General features: G+C 45.3%; 2 protein-coding genes across 2 annotated transcripts; both read left to right on the top strand.

Moving 5' to 3' along the window:
- The first annotated feature begins 772 nt into the window (after positions 1 to 772).
- On the top strand, positions 773 to 6,233 carry vdac1 (voltage-dependent anion channel 1). The gene is made up of 9 exons (XM_029173012.3): positions 773 to 903; positions 2,582 to 2,651; positions 2,980 to 3,029; positions 3,141 to 3,293; positions 3,376 to 3,428; positions 3,582 to 3,809; positions 4,304 to 4,454; positions 4,933 to 4,990; positions 5,164 to 6,233. The coding sequence occupies exons 2-9, from the start codon at positions 2,585 to 2,587 to the stop codon at positions 5,253 to 5,255; spliced, it is 852 nt and encodes a 283-aa protein (XP_029028845.1). The 5' UTR covers positions 773 to 903; positions 2,582 to 2,584; the 3' UTR covers positions 5,256 to 6,233.
- An 889-nt stretch (positions 6,234 to 7,122) lies between these two features.
- On the top strand, positions 7,123 to 11,684 carry c14h5orf15 (chromosome 14 C5orf15 homolog). The gene is made up of 3 exons (XM_029174144.3): positions 7,123 to 7,297; positions 9,429 to 10,135; positions 10,234 to 11,684. Exons 1-3 carry the CDS (start codon positions 7,177 to 7,179, stop codon positions 10,366 to 10,368), a joined length of 963 nt encoding a protein of 320 aa, XP_029029977.1. The 5' UTR covers positions 7,123 to 7,176; the 3' UTR covers positions 10,369 to 11,684.
- The last annotated feature ends 14,966 nt before the right edge of the window (positions 11,685 to 26,650 follow it).

A 26,650-nucleotide genomic window follows, 5' to 3' on the forward strand; every position in this document is an offset into this window, starting at 1 on the left:
ACACTCGGTCTGTCTGCACTGAGGGCAGCTGTAGAGTCTCTTCCAGTCTTCTCCATCCCAGAATCTTGTAATACAGTTCATGCAGTAGCTGTGTCCACAGGGAATAGTCACCGGATTCTTCAGTAGATCCAGACAGATGGAACAAGAGATGGTTTCCTGGTTTAACTGAGCTCCTGTCTGAGCCATTTCAACTCTAAGCAGCAGCGACTGAATCTGTGTTTCACTTTATCACAGTTAAAACCAGTTTGACCTAAAAAACAATATATTTGTTTAGTGAATGGAGCCTGTCCCCTGCTCAATTTCACCACATATTGGTTACACCCCTCTTGAAACGGTCTCTACATTGGCAAGTTACGACTTGATCAAATGCTTGTGCTGCACTTCAGTATTTGCTCTGATAGCACATTCACTCAGCCTCTCTATGCTGGACTATGGGTTGGATTAGGCACAGCTCAGATCTGTAAACCTAAATAAACCCAAGACATTTAAGATGCACTAGGTTAAATCTTGACCTTATTATTATTCTACATTCATTGCCGAAAGCTTATCACTGCTGTGTTTCTCCATTTTAATATTCCAACACTTGCTCTTCTTTGTTAAGATACTGTTAAAATGAGTAGTAATTACTTTGAACCAGACGTCTTTAATTTCATAATGTATGTGAAGTTCTAACACATGTATAAAACATAAAACCATAAAACCTTTACACCAGGTGGCAGCGGCGAAGAGACCGGGAATCATCTTCTTGTTAATCTTGACTGTTGGCTCTTTGGTGATGACGAGCGGCTACGCTCCTTACGTGCGTCGCTACGTACGTGACGTTTCGCTACCGTCGTCCTCTCTCCTCTCCTCCCTTTGTGCAGTTGACAGGCTCCTTCTCGGCCCTGACTGGGACACGCAGAGGTACGTTGACTCTCTTACTGAAGTCCAACACAGCGGACGGTTCTTTGCCCCGCAGCTCTGACCTCCGGAGCTCCGAGCTGTCCGTCACATTCAACGACGTTTAGCCGGAGCGACGTGATGCAGGGCTGCTAGGCCGCTGCGTCCAGCCGCCACCTGCTGCTAGCTTGGTGGCTAATGTCCTGCGGTGCGGTCATTTGACAGTTACCGACGGTGGTTCGGGTAGCGAGTGATTAAGACGCTTAGTGGGCTCTCAGGTTTAGACTCTGAACACATTGCGGGCTTCACGTCTGTCAGCGCGACAAAAGGTTATGAACTTGCTCGTTGTGAGACTTGATAGCTAGCTTAATGCTAACACTTTAGCAGACGATGGCAGCCGGTACATGCTGCATTCACTGCCTTCTAGATTTTCGCCTAACTGATCGCTGCTGCATTCACTGTAAATAGACTGATATTAGAGTTTTCAAAGTGAAGTGAGCTCGAGCTTATTTCTAAATTACAACAAACAAAGGTGAAACCAAGCTTTTGCTCAAGGGCAAAGATCTCAAACTCGAAAGCTAAGTCAGGTGTAGTATTTCAGAAGTGATTCCCGTCGTGATCCCGTCTGTCCTCAATTTATTTTGTTTAAATTCGTTTAAGACACAGACCTTTTGCATATATAGTCTTGAATGGTTCATCCCAGCATATTTTAATTGCTGACCTTTGCAGGGTGTCACAAGTAAAGGGTTGTGTTCTCAAATGTCCTCTACAGCTTTGTGCACTTCTGGAACCAAGAATAAAAGCAATAAAACTGCTCACTGCTACTGGTAACAGATTGTTGAAGCGTGTGGTCCAAAGCCAAAGGTTCTAGGGGACCGGTGTGGGGATGACAGGTTGGTGGGTTTCATGAAAGTAAAAGCTGCCAGTGAGCAGAAACTGACGGTGCAGCACAACTACTGTAACTTCTTCAACTTCTCAGGTTTATTCGTGAGCGGTCACCATTCTCCTGTCAGACTTCACAAATTCTTGTTTTATCTACTATCACTTTTCACATGTATGCTATCGACAGGCCTGCGTAACTGCTCTGCCCTGATAGCTGTTTTGCCATAGAAAAACTGAACCTGGTTATTTGCCAATAATGAAATAGACCTGTCTTGCACAACTGGGTGTTGAGGAAAATGAAGACAAAGGTGTGTGCACCTAAGAGAGACCAGGCAGCCAAAGGTCTCAAGAGCCTTCTCCTTCTTATTTCAATGTGTAAACTTCTATTGTCATAATTTTATAGTTAACAGGGGTATAAAAGAAAACAAACCTTTGTTGTTTAATTGAATAGGAATCTGGTAATGTGCTGATAATATGCATGCAAGGTCATAAATAATAAATTAATCATCCATTCTGGTCTGCACAGTGTCAGAATTACTGTTTTCAAGCGGCGTGTGTGCGCCCTGTGAGAGTCACCTTGTTCCTGTTTATAGCTCATGTAAGCCAATAACTTCAGCAGATTTGTACCTTTCCTGTCCATTCACGACCTCCGCCTGCACCGTCTGCCCAAACACATCACATCTGATCTGTCAGCCTGCTGCTCTGCGCCGCAGCCTGTGAGCTCAGGCTGCCGTAAAGCTGTGACACGCATGGAAAAGTGATGTGATTGTTGTGTTTTTATGTTTTCTTGCATTTTTAAATGTATTCTGTTGTTTTGTAGATAATGGCTGTACCTCCCACCTACGTTGATCTTGGAAAGTCTGCCAGGGATGTTTTCACCAAGGGTTATGGTAAGCACCAAGCAGCCATTCCCAAACCACAGTTCTTCTACTTACACCCTGTACATATTGTGCTGTGTAGTATTTGAGGTGACTCAGTTTACTGAAGGTGGAACTTCCCCTATAAGAATGTTAAATTCCATCCCCAGAATGTGGCCCTCACTGGAAAGCTAAAAAAAAGCAATCAAAACCTGTTCATTATGACTTTCTGCTATATGAACACTATTTCAAGTGACTAATAACTCCTTGCAAACAGGATGGAGAACCCTCCTCTACATCCATAGTGATGGCATTTCTTTGTTAATCAAGCATTGTTTTTTCCTTTTAATGTCTGTTTCAGGCTTTGGGCTCATCAAGCTGGACTTGAAAACAAAGTCTGAGAATGGACTGGTAAGTCGTTGCCAAATTTTAGAAACTCAAAAGACTTGGATCTTATTTTGGTTTTGTGGCATCCAGATACAGTTGCAGCAGAGACTCTGATAGTCATTGTGTCTTCTGCAGGAGTTCACCAGCACAGGCTCTGCTAACACTGAAACCAGTAAGGTTGCTGGGTCCCTTGAGACCAAGTACAAGTGGGCAGAACATGGGCTGACCTTCACAGAGAAGTGGAACACTGACAACACCCTGGGGACTGAGATCACACTTGAAGACCAGGTTGGTGATGTGCTGTGAGGCCAAAACGAGTATTCGATGCACTGTTTGTTTTGTTGTAATATTTTTAATACTGTCTTTACAGTTGGCCAAGGGGCTGAAGTTGACGTTTGACTCCTCCTTTTCACCGAACACTGGGTAAGGCCTACAGGAGAAGGTGCAGATGATTCAAAATTACTCAAAAGATAATTCACCATTTGGTTTTTGTTTTGAAAAGAAATTCTAACGGAGAATTGTGATTGTTCGTGTCTGACATTAAACATCCGTCTTGTCCCACAAACCTCTTGCCAGCAAGAAGGGCGGAAAGATCAAGACAGGCTATAAGTGCGACCACATCAACCTCGGCTGCGACGTTAACTACGACATCAATGGGACGGCCATTCACGGTGCAGCGGTGGTGGGGTACGAGGGCTGGCTGGCCGGCTACCAGGTGACCTTCGAGGCCGGCAGGAACAGGATCACCCAGAGCAACTTTGCTGTTGGATACAAGACGGACGAGTTCCAGCTCCACACAAATGTGTAAGATCACATGTCAACGTTCATTCAGTGTCTGTGTTGTTGTAGCTGATTCCTGATGACTAAGACAGAAGCCTTCAAGCTCTATTTTCTTGTCCTCCTCTGACTGATTTACTTGCTGCCTGTTTGGCTGGGCACCCAGGTGCCTGATGGGTATTTTTACACCCAGGAGATGGGATTTACTGTATTACAAGTGAGATGAAGTGAAAGGCAGACGTGAAGGGCCTTAGTGAAAAGCAGAGGGAGGTAATGCCAGACAAACAGAAAGAGGGAGGGAGGGATGGGCCACGGTGTTAGTCATGTCCCGCTGTGTCCTGTCTGAAGCTAAAGGTGAGGTAGATACGCAAAGGAAGATCAAGTGTGATGTGGGTTTTATTTAAACATGTAAAAAATGTACATCTGTAAAACATGACATTTTAGAAAAATGCCAGTAGCATGAAACTGTGTTTGTGTTCCAGTAGCATTAACATCTCGACTATTCTGCTATCACACCTCAGAAATGATGGCACTGAGTTTGGAGGCTCCATCTACCAGAAGGTGAACGACCAGCTGGAGACGGCCGTCAACTTGGCGTGGACCGCCGGAAACAGTAACACCCGCTTCGGCATCGCTGCCAAGTATCAGATCGATCCGGATGCATCCTTCTCTGTGAGTGTGACAGTACTATATTCTGGTCTCGTACCACAAGACCAGATGAGATTTTAATGCCAGGTTGAAGTCGAACGTGTCGTGCAGTGGTTAATGAAACCAGACACTTCCTGTTCTTTTGTTTTGTTTGGGTGTCACCATCTATGGTGCGTTCACAGTCTGATGCCCCGGTCACTGTCTGCATGTCCTGACCAACTTGGAAGGATGGACACTAGAACAGATCACGTTTAGTTGGGTTTGACAGAAGCTTCACGTCTGCCTGCTGCTGGCTAATTTAGTCCTGTCGATCACATTAGTCTTTAAATCCCACTAGCAGCGGAGCCAATTAGTGTGAATGACTGTTTGTGTAATTATATGTATTTCTATTTTTAACATAAAAACCACATGACCTGTATGGCAATGAAGAGTTTTTTTCTTTTTCTCGTAAATATTTGCCTTGTATTGATTTTTATTATTGAGTTTTTCATTACTTCCACAGGCCAAGGTGAACAACTCCAGCCTCGTGGGCCTGGGCTACACTCAGACCCTGAAGCCAGGTGAGACCAGTGTGTTTAAGTTTCTATAAAATGTGCCAAACCCTGACTTCATTTTCGAAGATACAAGTTAAGTTTGGAGTGTGTGTAGTTTAAATTCTGGCTCTTTAGTTGATGTTTGGTTTTGTTTACATGGTCTTTGTTAATTTGTTTTACCCTGTTGTCTGTCTATGCAGGAATCAAGCTGACACTCTCGGCCCTTATTGATGGCAAAAACGTCAACGCTGGTGGCCACAAGCTCGGTCTCGGCCTTGAGTTCCAGGCATAAATGTCTGAGACAGAAGCCCTTCCAGTTCTCCCAGCACACATGCATTCCCCACCAAAAACAATGAAATCCAAATCCTTGATTGATTAGCTAGCCCTCACAAAAAATGTATTTCCTTTAGACATGCTACGGCTGGAAGACCGCATAAATGTTAACTGGTTTTTCTTTGGGATCTACCACTTTCACGGGGCTGCTTTAAGGGAATGTTGTTTTAGACAGAACGAGTCCGCTTGAGAACAAAACTTTAACCATTCAGCATAAAGTTTGACTCTTCATTTACAAAAGGTCCAAGTAGCCTCGGGTACAAAACTGTTGGCTTCTCTCTTCTACGTTTATATGCGATACTTCCAGTCGTTTGTCTCTGTGGGTTTCCAATGCAAGAAAAGGGAAAATGAAACCTAGACCAGCTCGGAAGGGTCTTGACACGACTCATATACAGTTAAATAATTCCACCACCAGATGGCGCTGTTACATAGTGCCAGTAAGCACTCCTTCAGGTGTAGTGGTGAAATGAGTTTTATTTAAACACTTCAGCACTGGAGGGCTCTAGTGTCGGACCGAACATAACAGTGAAAAGGGTCAGTCATCCCTGATGTCAGCAGCTGTCGGTAGCTCGAAGAGACACTACTCCCCAAAGTGTACATTCTGTGTTTTTGTCTCACTTGTCTCTTGTGTCTGTGCATTTGGTGTGAATTATGTCTTTTGTTACATATAGCTAAACAATTATTATTTTATTGATGGTCTTGCATAGTTTAATCCACATGTCAAGTCTTATAAAGGCCAATGTCTCTTCCTGATCAGTTCATTATACAACACAGTGGAACCTCTAGGGGTGAGAGTAATGTACTTCTGAGGGAGGAAAAAGGGAGTAGAAGAAAATGGACAGGAAGTAGTCGTCTTCCACAGCTGGTTATGGGACTCATGGTTGGTGTATTTGACAGTATTGTCATTCCCTGAAACAAATAAAGTCATGAACCACTTTGCGATTGTATTTGTTCTGCTGTATGCTCTAATCTGCTGAGTGTAGGGCCTCTGTGCATGCTTATTTAAAGTGACAAAACTGACAACAAACTCAATTTGTGCCAGTAGAAGCTTACACACGAATGAGACTGATGTTCCTCTTCAGCTGAATTATCTGAGTGCTGGGTACTTTTCTTGTGAATGCGTGTCACGTTAGAACAGGATTCTGTTTACACAACTGTTGAGGGTGGAGCTTGTTTGAAGGACTTGGAGTTTATGGACACATCGTTGAATTGTAAAAACATTCTGAAGCTGAGTCATAACCTAAAATTTACACTGTAGTGTGGTTCTACCTGTTAGGCCACACTTTACAGCCCATTTTAGAAGGTGTGACAGTTTGTTCCTCAGGACTCATCTACTCACATCACAGGCCAAGCCAACCTGGATTTGTTTCACGCTCAGGAAGTTGGTTTAATTCAATGATTAGGGAATGAGGCATCCTGTTGTCATGATGTAGCCTCAACTAAGTCACTCTTAACCAATATTAGTATTTTTTTTATTTCAGTGGCATAAATGTAACATAGAATAAAAAACTGCACTAAATCACAAGCACTTTAGGAGAAACGAAGAACAGTTCCACTGAATTTTCACCAATAACTATATCCAAAAATGCTTTAGCCAAAGCAGCTCAACTGTTGTGATCCGTTGTATGATGTTATTTATTTATTTATTTATTGTAGGAGGCAGCGTCATGTTTAGAATAAATTTCGGCCCATTTTGTGTAATGCAATTTAATAATACATCTGCTTAATTACCTCCTAATAACAAGACTTTAAAATCGACTGTGATGCTTTTATTCTGACTTTTAGCGCCGGAGTCACAGCAGCGCTGCGGTGACAGCTCACCGTGACTCCCTGTTGATGTGGCGGCTCTAAGCCACGCCCCCCGTCAACTCGCAACCAACATGGCGGCGCGCAGGAAAATGGAGCGAACCAGCAGCGCTATTTCTGCTGTTTCTGTGTTTATTTTACTCCAGCTGTTAGTCGGCGGTTGCCTTTCAGCCTCAGTTGGCACCAGCATGGGAGGTACGTCATACTTGAGTATTTTATGTGATAGTCACATAATAAAGTTGACGAGTTAGCCGAGCTGCTACCCAGCTAGCTAACGCTAACTAGCAATTTGCTAGTTGTTGGCACGACAAGCTAGTATCAACGGTTTCGGCTAGGAAAAGCGATGACAGAGTGGATGACGTGCACATGGTTGTGAAAGCAATTTCCTATAAAATAAATTCTATTAATACTTTAACTAGACCGAGAATGTAACGACGTGTCAACGACGTTCTCGTTTAGCTTTAATTTATTGCCTGTTTCTGGCGTTATTTATATGTTTTAGGTATTGTAATACACAATTTAATAAATAAACTCTGCACTGACAGACTGCCACGTTCCGACCGTGGCTTGGCTCATGGTGGAATGTGACCTTTCTAGTGTGTTTAGCCCAAACACGCTTCTCTGTCAGCTAAACATGAACCTGAGCCTTAAACCTGCTCTCAACCTGTTCAAACCGAGCGTGACTTTATCTTGTCGCCCATTGTTTTTACCGAAATATGTATAATTCACGCTCTCGCTTTCGCGTTTTCTAACATAAAAGGGAAAATGAATAAATTGCAATATTCTAATGCTCATTCTCACTAAGTTCATCTTTTAAATCACTTCACTCGCCGGTTACTTGCATTTTAACTCTTTCTGCTACTCAAAGCCGTTTTCTCGAGGAGTGGAAGACTTTGGACGGTGATATTTCTGTACTTTGTTGACTTTAATGTGTTCCAGTGAGGTCAGCTGTGATTTATTGCCTTGTGTCGTCAGGTCTTCTACGTGTTCCTATTGATCAGCTATCAGAGTGGAGCCTTGTGTTTGCTGTAACAGAACAACTCATTTCTGTAATATAAACAGACTGACTTAATTTATAACGAAATCGCCCATGACTGCCCTCAAGAAATAACTTCCAAGAAATAAGATCTCGGAATAAAACTCCTACGTTATTTTGTGTAAACATGCATGTGGCTGCAGCCTTGGTAGATTTAAAGTTACATAAAGAGCTTACACTTGCATGAAAGCACTATTGTTTTTTTTTTGCTGTTAGTGTCCTTTGGGTCTTAATTCTTTGTTCTATTGGAAACCTGAGAGGGGAATGGGATGTTCGTACAGAGGCTGTGACCATTTTCCACCTGTTTAATCTAACGTGTTGCTACCTGAATTTTGGACATCATGTAGCATCATGTGGTTTAATGTGAATGTTGAGAGCGTAGGAGAGATGAGCTGTTGCTTCTTAATTAAATGTAAATTTTCAGTTATAAATGTTAACATATTTGCTAATTGAGACACAGCTGCTCATTGTGAGACAAGCTCAAATGTGTCTGTATTGGGATTTTTTTTTCAGAAAACTCCCACAAAGGTCTCCTGTTCACGGAGTATTTTTACTGGCCAGGGCTCATGAGTATGAATAGTCTGTTTGTCCTGCTGGGAATGGGTGTGTGCTTCAAGTCTCTTGTGTTCTCCTCCAGTCCCTTCCTCTGCAACGCCTTCTAGACCCATGGGATGGAATAACGTTGACACTCATTGGTAAATGGTGTCATTGATATGGTCAAGGTACAGGGTTTCAGTTTAAAATTTAATGTGAAGTAAAGGTATTATTTAAGAGATTCCCCAACCTTTTAAAAGAAACAGGCTTAAGACAAACAAATATATTATCCTTTTGTGCAGTGTCTACACCCTGACGATGGTTGTTAACGTGCCATTATATGCTGTTACATCACCTTGTGTCTTAAAGGGACAAGTTGTTCGTAATGTAGCCACTTATTTGTCGTGGCAGTAGGACACGTTCTATCAAGCAGGTTCTTTGTGGCAGCTGCAGAGTTAACACATTTTCCTCAGGGCATCTCTAGCTGGAATTCTGAACACAAAGACAGGCTCTTATTCCTGGTCATAGCTGCTGTTCTAGTGCGATGTGTCAGTGTCGCTTTAAGTGAAGGTGTAGTCCATGTCATTAAAAGTCAGACATGTTCGTCACCTCAGTATTATACACCTGATAATGTACTGCTCCTTCATTAAATTGTTCTTTTAAACATCTGGTTTACTATGCAAGTTGTTTGAAGTGCTGTGTCATCAACCTAACCTTTTGTAATCTAATATTCTGTTTTGCAATGTTACCTGGCAGTGACAAGTAAAGGAGATCCGGGGAAAAACACATCTCAAACCAACAATCAGAATCTCTTGGTCCATCTTTCACAAGAGACAAAGAGCCCTACGAATCCTGTCACCCATAATGCCCCAACACCACCAGCAGAGAAGTCTGTCAGTGACCACACAACCACCACTGAAGAAAGGGTTCAGACAGTGAGCAGTAACGCATTTGAAGTCTTGGAAACCTCTGAAAATACAATGGCACAAAATATCCCCACGCAAAACGCCAGTGAGATTGAGTCTAAAGCACAAGGTAATTCACGCAGCGTCGCACCCGAGAGACCGACCGTTCCGGAAAGCATTCCAGACTCTGCTAAAGAATCTTCCACCACCAAAACGTCTAAAACACCTGAACCTTCAACTGAAGCCCCAGACACGCCTGATGCTAACTCTGAAGCTGGTGACCAGAAATCACACACCCCACAGGACAACGAATGGGACAGCGAACAGGACCCCCGGCCGACAGACGTCACAGAACCTGAAAATTTTCCAGAAAACGATGATGAAGGCAATGAGGAGGATGATTACATCAAAGGGAACGACGAGAGCCAGAAGTCAAATAGGATGGAGACTAGCATCACCTCAAACACTGAAGACGAGGACTCTCATTTCTTCTTTCATCTGGTCATTCTGGCCTTCCTGGTGGCCATCGTCTACATCACCTACCACAACAAGAGGAAGGTAAGTGGTTGCAGAACGTGCAGTAGATCAAGTATTTTTTCTACACCAAGGATGTCAGTGAGATTAAATGCAGTTTTATCTGCACTGTCCCCATTCAGATCTTCCTCCTCGCTCAGAGCCGGCGCTGGAAGGACGGTCTGTGCTCCCGCAAAACTGTGGAGTATCGCCGCCTGGACCAGAACGTCAACGAGGCCATGCCCTCCCTCAAGATGACACGCGACTACGTCTTTTGATCAATAATTAGAGGACCGGCGTGTCCACACAGCACACGGTTGTCTTTCTTTCATGGCCAGCTGCATCAAGATGCTCGATTGATGCCTTCTCTGCAGGCCAGTTATGTTCTTCTGGACTTTGTTTTTGTCTACATATTTTTACTCTTTCTGTCATTATGCTTTTTATTGTTTCTAAATGAATACTTTTTGGGTTTAATATTTTGGTTAATTAAGGTACTTCATGATTGTCAATCTTGGGAGAGTTTCAGTGTTTTTTCTTCTTGCACACAGTCTTAATCTCAATATGATGCCCCCTGTAAAATTATGTCATAACTTTTACACATTAATATATTTCCTAATAAATAATGACGATAATAATAATTGTTTATTAATATTAGTCTTGTTAGCAGCTAGGTAAGACATACGCTGATACAAAGAGTATTTGTAGTGTCATATGAAATGAGCATATGTAAGTGCAGTGAACTTTGTGCACATCATAACAACAAATTAAAAATGAATAATAGCTTTTTGTTTTGATGTTACTCTTTATAACGAATATAAGGTCCCTGTTGCACAGAAGGGAATTATTCAGCACATGAAGCATTAAGTTCAGGAAGTTGACTACTTTTCAGGCAAACTATATTTATGCGCTTAAGCCATTGAAATTAAGAAAAATTCTGTTTATTGTTCAGGTTCTGATGTGCTGACAGCGTATGACAGATGCATGTATTGCCAGAGAGTGATCATCAGTTTATGAACTGCTAATGCAGTACCTCTATTTCTACTGCCCAGATTTTGCTATGCAGGAGTCCTGGGGCTGGCCCTCTTTCTGTTATGACTTCGGTGAATGTCAGTCTGTCAATCATTCATGGTCTTTGTTTGTTGTGGCAAGAAAACAACTGTTCCCATGTGATCACAGACGTTTAAAATGTGTAATTATACCTTGGTTTGTTCTCTGTTCCTCATGAATGTTGCATGGTCCGTGTGGACTGAGATTCACATGAGCAGTGAAGTAAACAACCCACAGACAAGAAGAACTTCCTGTGTGGTTTCATCACTCGTGATCCTCCCTGTTTTCTTGAATTCATCGCAGCCTGTTGCTGTCTCATGCCTTTGGTTGAAGTGCTGCAACTTCCATGTGAGTCCACGTATTTGTTTTGCGTCTGTCGCCTTCTGCTGGTTGTCTTCAGCTGTCTTGTCTGTACACATGTTGCACAGTGGGCAGATAATGTGATTTGCACGTAGGTGGAGGTGATGGATCGGCTCTGCTCCTGCAATCAGTACTGGAAATGGAACAATCTCTCTTTTTGTCAATAAAGCACAAATTGTGTATCAAATCCTCGTCTGTTCTTGTTCCTGTCCCAAAGATGTGACGTTAGACCTGATGGTGCATCCAAATTCAATCCTTTTTCTCCTTGTTGCTGTAGAGACCTGACTCTAGCATCTGCTCCACATCACCACCAGGGGGCAGTACATGCTCACACATATGTTGATCAGCGGGTTTCAGTTGCCATAGTTCATGTCAGAATGTCACCAGCAAACAAATTAGTTCGCTCTGTCTCTTCACTGCCCCTCGTCCGTTTAATGCATCAGCACAACACGAAGCAGACGACGTGTGGTAGGATCCATGTGAGATTTCAAAAAGATGTCAACGGGAGAGAAAATACATTACTTGTCAGTGCATTAACAAACTGCAGTAGATTTGCAGAACAGCTCAGTGGTGAAAAGTCTAAACTGAGCAGATGAAATCAGAAGGAAAAGTGCATTTAGCTTTGATTAATGGCTCATTGTTTGCGCACAATTAGTCTCAACACTGACACATTACCTGGTCAGAAGCAAACACATCATCCTACTGTACTAAACAACAGCAGACTCCCCATTTCCCCTCCTCACCCTCCTGGGATGGATTATTTGATTTGGTGTGATTCTGTGGTTGCGCGATGAATGAGTGAATGAATGAATTAATTAATGCTCTGTCTCAGGTTACAGAGATTTGATGTTTTTGGTTGTCGGTCTCATCACAGTCGCACGAAAGTCTTAAAAATGTCTTCAACTTGGGACAAGGTTCCACTGTTGATGAATCCTCTGTTTATTGTCTGCATCAAAATAATGCAGCATTTCACATCTGTCACAATCATCCACGTGCAGATGAATAGATTTGAATCGAGTCTGGACAGAGATGCAAACTGCAGTAAAGCCAAAAAAACAAAATCCGTAGATGAAAGAGCAGGAAGTGACGGCTGCTGCTTTCTGTCTGCTGCAGATAAGATAACCAGGCTTTGTGGATATTTGTACAAAGTTATTCCAGGCGAATCTATCTGAGAAACAGCAGCAAATGAAATCTACCAGCTGGAAAATCGCACAACTGCTTTTGATCACTGAAGTGTGGAAATCTTGACAGTGGATATCTTATCCAGTGGGTTTTTTAAAAAGGGACGCCCATTCTGTAAAGGACACAGAAATGTTAGTTACATTAAACACCTGAGATTGAACATCTATAATGTAGTTAAACATCTGTATCACATGGGCACGTTCAGTAATCATGACAACTACAGTAACAGATGTAAGACACTCGTCCATTCTAGTAAACATCTTTAAAACACACTCAGAAATCAAAGCAACCTAAACTGCAGCATTGAGCAGCTTTTTGGGCTCATTTGCACAGCTGGAATGTGCTTTTGACCAATGGGATCACTCGTGTCAAACTATCCATCAAGGACAATTGCGAAGGATATTGATGGATTTGTGCGTAATAGTTCCTGTAACCGCGGTTTAAACCCCGTTTCTCGTTAACCCCGCGCGGTCCTCTTCACCTGGAGGAGGAGGAGCTTTGGACCTGGAGCTGGTGTCTCAGCAGAACGCAGGTCTGATTCATTTGAGTGAATGTCTTCGCCCATTAGTTCACGTCAACAAGCCCAAACGAACCCGTTTAGCGTCTTCACCTGCTTCTAGTCACTGCTGCTGGTGACGTAATGTTAGTCTGAAACTTCTATGAAGCTTAAAATTTGATTGGATCCAATAAAGGCGGCAGAACCAGGCGGTAGAAAGCTGCGTGGAGCAGACGAGGAGAGAAGGAGCTGAAAGGATCAAAGCTCCAGCGACATTCATTAAAGTCTGACACCTTCCAGGCCCACAGGTCTGAAGTGAGGCTCATATTAAAGTCACTGTTAATAACTGCAGATGTTGCCGGCGCTTTACAGCTGCTGTGTTGTGCTGCTGCATGCTGGGAGGTTTCTGCTGAGTCGTAACCGGGACAGAGGATCAGCATCATGTGAGACACAGCTTTTCTAATGGAGGTTTCCTGTTTCTTGACTGAAAGAGAGGTCAGAACCGAAGGAGTTCCTCTTTGAGTTCCTCATGTTTAATATCTGTGTTTGTGTCTCAGTGGTGCCATGTGATGTCTTTATGAGCCTTTATCTCTTTTATCTGCCGCTGCTTTGTGTTTGTGTGTTGACAAAGCTCAACCGGCCTGGTTCTGTAACTTCTGCTCACCTGCTCTTATGAGAAGTGCTTCGTGCTTTTTGTCTCTGAAACGCTGAGGCCAAGTCAGAGTCAGAGTCAGGGTCAGAGTCAGAGTCAGGGTCAGGGTCAGAGTCAGAGTCAGAGTCAGGGTCAGAGTCAGAGTCAGGGTCAGAGTCAGAGTCAGAGTCAGAGTCAGAGTCAGAGTCAGGGTCAGAGTCAGAGTCAGAGTCAGAGTCAGAGTCAGGGTCAGGGTCAGAGTCAGAGTCAGAGTCAGGGTCAGAGTCAGAGTCAGAGTCAGAGGAGTGAATGAGTGGATGTCCCCACAGGAAACTACCACAGGGCAGAGCCTCTGCAGTGTAAGACTCAGCCTGTGTGGATTTGTTTTTGTGATTATTTGAATTACGTTCATATTCCTGCAAACGGAGCCTCCAACATTCACAGCTCAGTCATTAGTCTCTTATTTAATCCAGGTGTATTAGTGTCGACTGCTGGTGCATCCCAGTGATTTTAGTGAACAACGTTTACACTGGATTACTGTTGAACCCAGAGCGGTGAAGGAGACGAATCGTGGCCTCGGACCAAATCCTCCCAGTGTTTAGTGACGTCACACGTGTTCACAGTTCTGGGCTGAACTTCATTAAGTTCTGGGCTGAACTCCTGTCCCTTCCAGCACAGATCCAGAGCTGAGGCTCTGACGTCTCCATTGTTTCTCTGCATGTTGGTTCCTGTTCTGGTGCGTAGCTTCTTCTCTGCTCTCTGAACATTTGATCAGCTCTTGTCATTTGCTCTTTTTGATCTGAATCTTTCTTAACCTGAGGGAGTTTTTCCTCCCATCAAACCAGATCCAGCGCTGCTGCTCTTAAACCGCTGCTCGTGTTTTCTCCCCTCAGCAGCTTTCGTTCCTTCCTCCTCTCCTTCTACTTCCTCTCCTCCGTCCTGGTCGTCCTCCCTCCTTCACCTCGTGCATCGGTTCCGGTTTCGTACCCTCGTCTCCACGCTCTCCAAGCCTGTGAAACGCGGCCTGTGTGGATTTTTAGGAACGTCTCCTTTTCATTAATTGCTCCTCCTGTATTTGCTCTCCACAGTATTTCCTGGCTGGAGAAAACATTCACATTCTCTTATATCCTGAGTGTGAGTGAGGTTCTGCCTGAGGGCTTTTATTCCACTCATCCCACAATCTGACAGACAAAAGCAGTTAGTGATTGAACCTTTGAAGCGAGTGAGACTTAAGATTGTTCTGTGGGAGATTGAACATGTTGTTCTTAGATAATTATCAGAACAGTTATACAGGCATTTATGCTCATTAGCTTAAACAGATTCTTCTGCCAGAACAGGTTTTAATTAGCACAGATTGTGTGAAGAACCTGGCTGCTTGTAATTTTATTCGTGTCATTAATTTTAGTGATGCAGATTTGTTTAAATTCTACAATAAAAACACACTGAGTAAAAAAAGTACATGAGATAAATATTAAGCAACAAACAAATGTTTTGTGTCATTGATTCCCACTTTGACATCTTCTCTCGTAGCTTCCTGTTCGTCACATGACAAAAAGTGCCATTTTAATAACATAACCACGTTAAGACATGGATGTATCTGTTAGAATCTTACTGACAAACTTGTTTTGGTCGTATGAGTGCGTAAATACGTTCTATGACTTGTTCTGCACCGTTGAACACGTCCGCCCCCTAGTGGCAGCGGAAGGTATGACGACACGAAGTGGCCCCAGTTTTATTTAGTGTTAGGTGATTAATCAGACACGTTTATTAACAGGGATTGCAAATAATTCTGACCAGATACTCTCGTTTCTGAATTAGAATAAACGTGTTTCATTACAGTCCAGCGGTCGACTTTCCTCTTTGTCCTCTTTAAAGCTCAAACCCAGAACAGAGCTACTATATGAATCTGTGAGACACCAGCAGATGGTGGAGACGTCTTCTGACTTCTTCACTTCAGTGAATATTATATTGTGTTTTACATATAAAATAATGGAAACGCAAACAGAAAACATGTGAAGCATCTTTATAAACAGCTCAGTCGCACCAAACCGGTTCCAGCTGTTCTGCATTAACAGGTTCTTAGATCGGTGCCGCCGACTGTTTTAGCTCCACACTTGTTCTTTTTTTAATAACCACCAGCAACGTCAGACTTAAAACGTGTTTTCCTCCTCAGCAGGGTTTGTTTTGAAGAGCAAAGGGAAGAAGGTTCCTCAGATGTCCGCAAATTCATCTACATTAAATAAAAGCACTGCAGTAAACGCGTGTTTATAGAAGGTGAACCCAGAAGTCACATGTGTGAAGTTCTGACCCGAAGGTTAAAAGGCTCTGTTTAAGTGTCATCAGGTTCATCAGACCAGGCTTTAATAATATGTTCTTTCTCAAGCAAATGGACTGTTTGACCTCACCTCCCAATCAAAGGTCGTCATTAATGCTTAAGTTTTTAAATGACTCCTGACATAATTATTTAATTACTCTTCATTCACATTCTCAAAGTATTTTAGTGATTAAGAATCATCATCATCAGTTAGTTGCCGTCTGATTGTATTTTGATTGATTGTGTTTTGTGCTTTTCTCCTGTTTGTAACGTTGTTGACACATACTGTGAAGCTTTGTCTGATTATAAACGGGAGACACACACACGCACACACACACACACACACACACACACACACACACACACACACACACACACACACACACACACACACACACTTCTCTTTGTGCTGCACACTCAACCCTCTTCTCGCCCTTTTGCTTCACTTTGATGAGGGCACCGCCGCCACACAATGGAACAGAAGGCACAGAGGATAAAGCTTTGCAGGAGCAAGAAAATGGGCAAAAAGAAGGTGAAGTCAGGCAGCGAGAGGAGGAAAGAAAGGAGGAGAGACAGCAAGTGATGTTCCCTCGGCCTCTTTGCTCCCTGTAGCTACTGACAGCAGCTGTGGCCACAGTTGGACGAAGGTGAAGCCTAAAATCAAGGAAAACTCCTCCTAACGTGTTTAAAAAGGGTTCATTAAAGCATAAACGACTCACGTTCTGCAGGATTTTGGCTAAAACTTCTGGACCAAGGTAGTTTTGTGCACAAAACAATCAAAGAGCGTGAAGCTGCGATGCCACAGACGTGTGCAATCACGTTGGACTTGAGGGGATCACAGACGAACCTCCCGTCTTCAGCAGATGAATATGAAAATTACTTCCTTTGTCGGCTTCGTTCTGCACAGCGAAGGTCAACTAACTCGTCAAGTCTGATGCGTTATTAAAACTCTGAAATAACATTTCTAACTCAATTATCCAGAACATCCAGACAAACTTCTTCTAAAAACTTTTTTTCTAATTTTAGTTTTTTTTGGGGAAAGTTATGCCTTTTTAATATCTTCGTGCATCCTTCCAGAACCAGAACTCGTTGCTCGTTTGGTTCTCTGTCCTAACGTCCAGACTGTTGCTGCCTCAACGCAGGGAGGAGGAGGCGCATCGTTCACATACGCAGAGAAAATGAAATGTTTGTTCACTAAAATGAGTTTTGCATTATTACACAGACGTGGGCGCTGCCTTCATTAAACCAGAGCTTCAGATGTTAAAGCTGAGCGTTATTATGCTTAATTAAAATAGTAACATACTGTAAAAATGACTGCATGTTAAAGTATTTAATAGTCAGAGGGAAGGAAAGTAAAACATGACACAGTTTCCTACATTTATTTATTCATCAGGACAAAGTTGGTTTTTATATCAGTCTGAAACCAAATCAAATGAGTCACAGTAAATATGTTTATTAGCTTTAAATCTGCACTAATCGATGTTTGGACGGAGCAAAGACAACAGGAACTCATTCATAACAACACGACGTGCTGAGACCAGCTCCCTTTGTGTTTGAGGCTGTAAATCGCTTTATGAGAGCTGGAAAACCAATAGCAGCGGCTCAAAGATGCTAAAACCTCATTACTGCCCAAATGCTGGATGATGATTCAGCGCCGGTATTTGATTTGACAGCAGTCTCCATATTTGTGATTCATTCTGCCGTCTTTGCCGCGTTGCTAATGAAAACGAGATGCTTCATCTCTGTGGAACTCCCTCGTTTACAAGACATAAAAATCTCCGCATAATAAACAATATTGATTTAAACATAATGGGGGAAATCACTGCAAATGCTCCGATGAGTCTTAGTGGCTCGATGCTGACAAAGATCAGTTAAAAGCCAATTCATCAATTCTCCTCCAAAGGGAAACATTTAGCGTCGGTCTGTGATGTGAGCGGAGGAAGCAGCGATGGATAAATCCATAATCACCCAAAGCAGCGCTCGGAAAAGCGATAGAGCGGCCAATTGCTTCTCCCCATAATCAACCCTGTCTCCAGCTTGGTTTTTGATTCTGGACGCTGCCTCAGAAGCTCTGACGAACGACATGGACTCGGTGCTGTTCGTCCAGCGCCAATAGGAGACTGCTTGTTTATTGTTTATCTGCAGTGAACGCTCAGGGGCTGAAACAGGTCAGAGCGGCTGCAGCTGAGACACGACTCGGCCGACGCCTGCGTCCTCGTCGTCATACGAAAGAGAGCCACGGTTCCAGGGTTTAAAACCACAGTCGCGTCCAGTCCTCAGCCTCGTCCGTCCCATTCTCAGAACACGGCTCTGAAGCGCCTCCTTCTCTTCCTGCTTTTCGCTGCCGCGGTGCAGAGGTCAGCGCTCGGATCCGCTCTGTGGGAAACGCGGACCCTCGGGTCAGAGTGAACGGAACCGGAGGCGTCGTAAAACAGGCCGTGCACGAGTCTGGACCCGAACACGTGTCTCTGTGCGTTTAATTAGAGCACATCTGAACACGCGTGGCGCGGCCTGATGTGCGACAGCAGATCTAATCAGCGCGTCTAAGGCGGAGATAACGCTCGTGTCTGGACTCCGCTCTCGCTCACACAGACCTTCATTTTGCATTATAATTCTTATTATATCACAGACACTAATCGGACATTCTGATCTTTCTTCCTTTTAACCTTTTGCAGCATTTAAGACCTAATTATCTATTTTCACCAAGGTTTTAAATGATGATTTTTTTGAAATAACGAGATTATTCCCTCTGTGATCGTTACCTCCCTGACCTTGAGTTAGCGCATCGCTAACATCACTGCTATTGTTCTGGTTCACAGTGTTGTGAGTTTACATCACACCTTTAGAGAATTTCTTCTGTTCAAATGAATTCACAGCCCGACTTTCTCCGTTCAGCAGCTCATCTGTTTGTGTGACTGACTCAAGATGCCACATTAAAAGCTGAGGCTGATCTGAGTTCAGGCGATGTGGACACACGTGAACCCCCGTTCTTTTTAGCAGAAGCTCCGGACCCTGGTTCATGCTCAGATCCAGAGGTCAAGAGGAGAACGGAACCAGCAGAAGAAGAACGGTCCATCAGAACCAGAATCAGGGCTCAGGACCAGCGGAGCTGAGAGCAATGATCGAGGACCCAGACTGTGGAGCGTGACCTTTTACCCCACTCAGACCCACGCAGGCGTTTTACTTTGACTCCGTGTTGCACGCGGTGAAAAGCACGTGCTTCTGAGACGTCTCTATGCATTCAGCGACCGTGGCGCCGGCCGCAGCCGCGGCTGCTGGGGGTCCCGGAGACCTCCACTCCGGTGAAGCTGGTGCTGGACGGAGGTCGGACGTCCGGTGGTTTCGGCTGACGCGAGGACAGGAAGTGACGCGTGGGCGGAGCCAGGCATTAGCGTATTAGACGCAGGCGGCTGAACGGCCGCCTGCAAATGTGTTGAGACAGCGGCTTAGAGTCGAGGCGTGAGCGCGTGCGTGCGTGCGCGCGCGCTCGCGTCGCAGCCTCGGGGACGTCTCACAAACACGCTCTGTTTACGGCTTCTGTGAACGTGAGCGCGGCTTCAGCTGGAACCCGATAACGGCGGTCAAGGACAACACGTCAGACTAACGAGGGCACGTGGTCACGTGTGGAAATAGCCTCACGCGGCGCTGACGGCTCGTCCCGCCTCCGCTGGAGTGTGTGGCTTCGAGAAGCCGCGTCCGCGTCCGTGAGACCTCGTTTCTGCCTCTTTCTGCAGCTTCGCTTTAATTGAAGCAGGCGCCGGCAGCGCGACGCGGCTCCGCAGGTGAGCGCGCGCGGAGGCGCCCTGAAGGCAGCGTCCGCTCCTAATTAGCGGCGACTTCAAACCGCTTCATTAACCTAACATCACTTTCTGAGGCCATGACTTTGGTGGCAGCGACTCCTCCGCACCAGCATTTAACTTTAATAATGGATTAACATTTCCAGGACTTGGGAGACAACACACACATTTGCATTGTTTGGCCTAATTAGTGACCTCATTAGTATAAGTGATTGTTGAATTGACTGCGGCGGCTCGTTAGCTCTGGTTGTGACGAAAACTAATCTGCGGCAAAATTTAGGACAAATGTTGCTAAATTTGACTTTAAAATGAAATTGTCTCCTAGAAATAAGATTATTAAAACAGAAGGAAGTGTAAAGGAGAAAACAGAGGGCTGTGTGTGTATGTGTGCGTGTGTGTGTGTGTGTATTTGTGTGTGTGTGTATATTTGTGTGTGTGTGTGTATTTGTGTGTGTGTGTGTGTATTTGTGTGTGTGTGTGTGTATTTGTGTGTATTTGTGTGTGTGTGTATTTGTGTGTGTGTGTGTGTATTTGTGTGTGTGTGTGTGTATTTGTGTGTGTGTGTGTGTATTTGTGTGTGTGTGTGTGTATTTGTGTGTGTGTGTGTATTTGTGTGTATTTGTGTGCGTGTGTGTATTTGTGTGCATGTGTGGGTGTGTGTTCGTTTGTGTATTTGTGTGCATGTGTACGTGTGTATTTGTGTGCGTGTGTGTGCATTTGTGTATTTGTGCGTGTGTGTGTGTATTTGTGTGTGTGTGTATTTGTGTGTGTGTGTATTTGTGTGCATGTTTGTGTGTGTGTATTTGTGTGCATTTGTGTATTTGTGTGCATGTGTACATGTGTATTTGTGTGCATGTGTACGTGTGTATTTGTGTGCTTGTGTGGGTGTGTGTGCATGTGTGTATTTGTGTTCGTGTGTGAGTATTGGTGTGCGTGTGTACGTGTGTATTTGTGTGCATGTGTACGTGTGTATTTGTGTGCATGTGTGGGTGTGTGTGCATGTGTGTATTTGTATGCATGTTTGTGTATGTGTATTTATGTGTGTGTGTGTGTGTGTGTATTTGTGTGCATGTGTGCGTGTGTATTTGTGTATTTGTGTGTATGTGTATTTATGTGTACGTGTGTATTTGTGTGCATGTGTGGGTGTGTGTGCGTGTGTGTGTATTTGTATGCATGTTTGTGTATGTGTATTTATGTGTGTGTGTCTGTATTTGTGTGCATGTGTGTGTGTGTGTGTGTATTTGTGTATTTGTGTGCATGTGTATTTATGTGTGTGCGTGTGTGTATTTGTGTATTTGTGTGCATGTGTGTATGTGTATTTGTGTGCGTGTGTGTGCGTCTCCTCCTGCGTCCCTCACGTCTCCAGCGGCCGTCGTGTGCGTCCTGACCGCCCTGAGCTCTGGTGCAGCAGCCTTCACTGCAGGTCGCTCTGTTACAAACGGGGACTGAGGTTTTTACCGTACCACGTCTTTGCGTCTGAAGCTCAGCGTGCGTGCGGGTCTGACAGCTGAGCGAGCGACGCGCCTCCTGCAGCGTTTGCTCCAGACTCATGGACCAGTCGGGCGTCGACAGCCGTCCTCTCGCTGTGAGGCTCCGACAGCTGCTGCCTTCATCCACGCTGCCTTTCTTCTTCCTGCCTTCACTTCCTCCAAGACGATTTACTGCATGTTGGAGCACCTTGTTATTTTATTCTTCTCATTCCTTCGTTTGTTGATGCATTGTCATTTTCAGTCTCTTTCCCGATCGTTCACCTTTTCTCTGTTCTCTCTCGTCTCCGTTTGACTGCGACCTGATATGTGAAGTGTGAGTGAACCTGCAGCACAGAGGGCTGTGGCTCCACCCAGGTGGAGGTGAGTTGGGTACAAAGGGGCGGAGCCTGAAGCAGGAAGTGAAGTTCATGCTCGACAGTGGAGGTGAAGAACCGGAGCAAAGAACGGTGAGTGCAGAAAGTTCTGATGTTTGATGCCTGTTGGTGAACGCGTCATGAGATAATAATAATAATAATAATAATAATAATAAGGGTTTATCATTGGCTGCTCACAGATCAGCAGAGAAACGTGCTGTGGTGATGTTGACACCAGGCCTGGTTTTAACATAGGACACAGTCTAATGGAGGCTGATGGAGTTCAGAATCTCTAGTGACGATGTTGTTTTGTGACACACACTTATATCATCATGTTTGAAACATATCGCTGCATTGGCTGAGAAGTGGAAAACAGTGTTTTCCTCCTAGAAAAGCCCCGTTTTCTGATTCCAGTCACACGCGATGTGAAAACCCACTGAGCACAAACAATGAGGGGAGCTTCATCTCTCACTCACTTCCAGCTGCCGGTAATGAGTGACAGCGAGTCTTCTCTTCCTCTGCAAACGCACCGGCGGCAGGCCCTCGCTGCTAAAGTGGGCATCAACAATAGCCGGCAGGTGCAGCGGCAGGCAGAAATGGGCCGGTTGTCGGCGCGCGGCGGCTCAACGCGCTGTTACAGCCACAAATATGTGCAGGTGTTCGTGAAACGGAGAAATAAGGCGTGCAGGCGTCACTTACAGACGAGCCGGTGCAGAAAGGAAACTCAACACGGGGATGAAGTGGAGCCGCCGCCGCCGCACAAGGCGACGGCTGAGCTTCTCTATCGCAGCGAACCGCTCGGCTCCATCATCATCAGCTCGTTAACATTTTTAATGCAGTGGTTGGAATTCAGCCGCCGACTCCCAGTGGTCGCTCTGACGTGAGAGCGCTCACTGCCGCTGAAGTCGTCAGGGTGGAGGAGGTAACGGAGCTGATGCACAGATTCAGTGTGTGTGTGCGTGTGTGTGTGTGTGGTCAGTGATGATCACGATGCTGCGCATGACACAGCAAATGGGAGGACGAGTGTGTGGTGTGTTTATGGAGCAACGTTTGAGCCATTTAAGTCTTCCAAATGCTGTGAAGTCTGACATTTTGTATATTGATTAGACTTTGATGGAGACACGGTGCTGCATTGGTGAGAATGTGAAGGATGACGGTCTGTTCTGATTATTCACATTAAAGCTAACGTCTGGTGTGATGGATAACACACACATCATTTATTTATTTATTATTTAGCATTTCCCCGCTGTGGGACTAATAAAGGCATTCTTAAATTAGAACAAAATTTCCACCTGTATTTGCTCCACTGCTGGTCTTATTGTGATGGATCTGTCTCTGTTTGTCTGTCTCTCTGTCTCTGTCTCTCCCTCGCCCTTTCTCTCTCTCTCTGTCTCTCTCTCTGTCTCTCTCTCTCTCTCTCGCCCTTTCTCTCTCTCTCTCTGACTCACCTGTTGATCATGAACCACATCACATCGTTCCCTAATTGCCTCTGGATTTGAGCCCAGTTCTTTGTGCCGTCCGAATCCCCGTCACGATGAACACGATGCCGGATGCTTCCTGACCTCCTCTACGCTGACTGATACATACCCCCTGTGCCTTTCAGATTTATGACCGCCTCCGTTCTTTCAGACCGCACGGTTCGACTCTGCAGCCGTGATGAATGGCCACCTTTCTACGTCCTGGAGTTCAGTAAGAGCCGAGCAGGAATCAAGGGGGGAAAGGACACTTGGGACGAGTGTTTTCATCAGTTTCTTTCTGAGAGTTGCACAACGAGGTGAAGGGGAAGAGTGAGAGGAAGTGGTGAAGGAGGTGAAATCACAGGTGACAGAGGAGATGGAAAAGTTTAGCTACGGCTGAAGAGAAAGTGGAGGAAACGCCAGAGAGGATAAAATGGAACCGGCTCCGGTAAGAACGGAGGATGAGGGCGTGGAGGCAGCAACTGAAACAAGTGTAAGACAAAATGAACCCAATCAAACACTTAAGCAAACCTCTGGAGGAAAAAAGGACTTTGGAGAAAAGCGAAGGACAGACGAGTGAACAAACGCTGTATCATTAGCTGGAAGCGATTCCATTATTCACTGGCGACGGCCACGACTGGGATGTAGGAATCTAAATGCTAATTCAGGAAACGTGGCTGTGTCTCCACTGAGTAAGAGACAGATGCACACAGAGACCCCCCCGTAGACTTACCCAGCATGCACCGCTCAGAGCGGCAGGCTTTTATTTTGGGAGGACATTTCCTCTCCCCTTGGACGACAGAAAGAGGCGCGTGTTTCTGCTTTTCCTCCCGTCTCTTAGAACCTCCTGTCAGAATAAGCTTCCTGCTGCAGCGCTGACATGAGATTAAGTTAATCTGCGGCGGCGGCGGCGGCGGCGTGGATGCAAACAGCATCACAGAGGAAGCGTCCCGGCCCGTTCGCGGCGCCCCGCGGCTCGGATGTGTGAGCGCACGCAGCCACGGCCTATAACGCATCATTGCCAACTCTGCAGGTCGTGTGCATGCGTGTGGAGCACAGCTGAAGGGATTAGACTGGAAGCCAGAAACAACAACCACACGACGACAGGTTCCACACGAGCTGCGTTCACGAACCACCTGATGGAAAATGAAAGGACCGATGAGGAGCTGGAGCTGGTTTGGGTCTGGTTCAGTTCAACCAGCTGGTGGAGACCAAACCGGAGCCAGAATCGAGGTTGACGTGGTCACAGCTTTATGTCAAGTCTTTCTGCACCTGCTCTGCTGTTAAAACCGGGTTTCATTTCACTTCCTTGACTTCCTTCCACCACAGCCTCACTCCCTGAAGCTTCTCTTCTCTGATGGCTTGTTTCTTGTGATCGAGGACTGAGAAGCTGCTTCCGTTTTTCACCATCAAAGCAGAAACATCCGTGCATGTGGTCACATTTTATCATCTGTGTCAGATTCATTTGCACGTTAAATAAAAAGGTTCAGATTTTGCTAATGATAATGAGCTAATGATGGCGAATGTGGACAAAACTGCAGATTTGAGCCCCTCGTGAGTAACGGCCGCTCGTTTCAGATAAATTCTCCTAATCTTTCCTTCTCTCGTTCCCGTGCTCTGAGGCTGTGGCCCACTTTGATGCCCTCATGTTAAATATTGAATGTACATCCATATTTCACTAGCTGAGCCACAGAACAAGACTGAGGGCAGGATAATAAACACAGCCGGCGAATGCGGCGCCTCTAATTGCTCAGTGTTAATCTAAGTTCCCGAGAACAGCGCCTTGACCTGTGGTAACAGAGCTGCTGGAGTCCCACTGTAAATAGAAATGGAGGGAGGCATAAAAGCAGGTGAGCAGCTGCTTGATTAAAATGGGTGCAAAGCCAGGGAAGAACCCGCTCAGCCCCATTGTTTGCAGTGATTTCTGCCTCTGTTCAATACGTTTCCTCTGATCAAGAGCATAAAACCTGCAGGGTGCGACTGGATGTTAACACAGAATAGTGAAATCCCTCAAACTTCCGCTTGAACTGTTTTGCAGTGTGATCCCTGGGAGCGGTCGGGTCGGGCTCAGCGGTTCTAACGGTCTTTAAAGTTCTGTAAGTGCTGGTTGTCAGGATGAGCCTGTTGCGTCGCTGGCAGCGTCCCACTGCACTCAGTGGTCTCCTCATCCAAATTCACCCAAAGTCTTTAACGATTTCAAATGATGAGGAATATTCTGCGTAATAATAGTAATCAGGCCAATCGCTGCTGCTCCACTAACTTTGAGGAGAAGGAGGAAAGACTTAATGTACTGTTCAGTAAAATCATGTTTTTTGATTATTAGATTAATTGCCGGCGCATTTTGATGAGCTCTGCTCCGACAGACAGGCCACGCATGCTGGAATATTCATCTCCTCCTGATGTGGGCTTCATGTTTAAATCAGGATGGAGGATGGAGAGAACGGCCCCCGTCGCCCGTCCTGGCGCTGCTTCGCTGCGTGCGGTTCAGCTGCTGCGTTCGCGGGTGGTGTCGCTGCTGGAAGAGGCTGCAGGAGACGCTGTGAAACAAGAGGGTGACGTCCAGGAGCTCCTGATCCCCACAGGCACAGAGACAAGGGGTCAGTGTGAAGCAGGAGGGGAGGAAATCCCATAAACAGCCGCCTGCAGCCGCTGGAGGCTCCGCCCCCGTCTGGGCCTCGGCAGCGACGGCTGCTCGCGCCACCGTTCACCTCCAGCCCGGTGGATTTGCACGACTTAGTGGAAGTTGGTTAAATGAAGCCCTGAAGGAGCCGCAATGGTCTCAGCAGCAGCAGAAGCTCTCGAAGCAGCCAGTAGAAAAGAGCTACTTGTGCTGTGACTGGGTGAGACAGGACCTGGACCCACAATTAAAGAAAACACTTCACAGCAGCCATTAAAAATACTTATCTTCAATCCAGAATCTAACAGAAATAGATTCCTGCTGTCAGTTGTGGGACGGGTGTGGAGCGATGGGACCCGTACGCACAATTACCCAAAGTGTCTCAGACTCTGCTTCAATTCACAGCACGTCGCTGATGCCGAGCGACGCACAAAAGATGAAGAGCATCAAAGAAAGGCTGTTTATTAGGGAGCCGACAGACGAAGGATGATCATCACCGAGGACCAGGAATCTGTGTTCCCATGTAAAACACCGCCGTCGTCACTGATGCAGCTTTAACGTTCACCTGTCTCACCTGGAGTTTGAAGATCGTCAGGAATCACGGCCCTCGGTGTCGTGGCTCATGTGACTGGACTGGAGCTGTTGCTATGTGAACCTGTGAGCCTCATTCAAACCACTCCAAGCTACACCACACGACGAAACCGACTGAGCTGCTGCCGTCTGATTGGCTGATGAGTTAGTTGTTTGCAGGTAATTGACCCCTTTCTTTGTTTTGAGTTTTGAGTCAAAAAGCTGCAGGCAGCAGGTGATTGCGTT

Source organism: Betta splendens, chromosome 14 (assembly GCF_900634795.4).
Source record: "Betta splendens chromosome 14, fBetSpl5.4, whole genome shotgun sequence".
In the NCBI taxonomy this organism is placed as follows: domain Eukaryota; kingdom Metazoa; phylum Chordata; class Actinopteri; order Anabantiformes; family Osphronemidae; genus Betta; species Betta splendens.

Coding starts and splice junctions, on each gene's coding strand:
- vdac1 (XM_029173012.3), top strand. CDS start 2,585: ATGGCTGTACCTCCCACCTACGTTGATCTTGGAAAGTCTGCCAGGGAT. Junction 3,294..3,375: donor AGATCACACTTGAAGACCAG/GTTGGTGATGTG, acceptor CTGTCTTTACAG/TTGGCCAAGGGGCTGAAGTT. Junction 3,810..4,303: donor TTCCAGCTCCACACAAATGT/GTAAGATCACAT, acceptor ATCACACCTCAG/AAATGATGGCACTGAGTTTG.
- c14h5orf15 (XM_029174144.3), top strand. CDS start 7,177: ATGGCGGCGCGCAGGAAAATGGAGCGAACCAGCAGCGCTATTTCTGCT. Junction 7,298..9,428: donor AGTTGGCACCAGCATGGGAG/GTACGTCATACT, acceptor GTTACCTGGCAG/TGACAAGTAAAGGAGATCCG. Junction 10,136..10,233: donor CCTACCACAACAAGAGGAAG/GTAAGTGGTTGC, acceptor GTCCCCATTCAG/ATCTTCCTCCTCGCTCAGAG.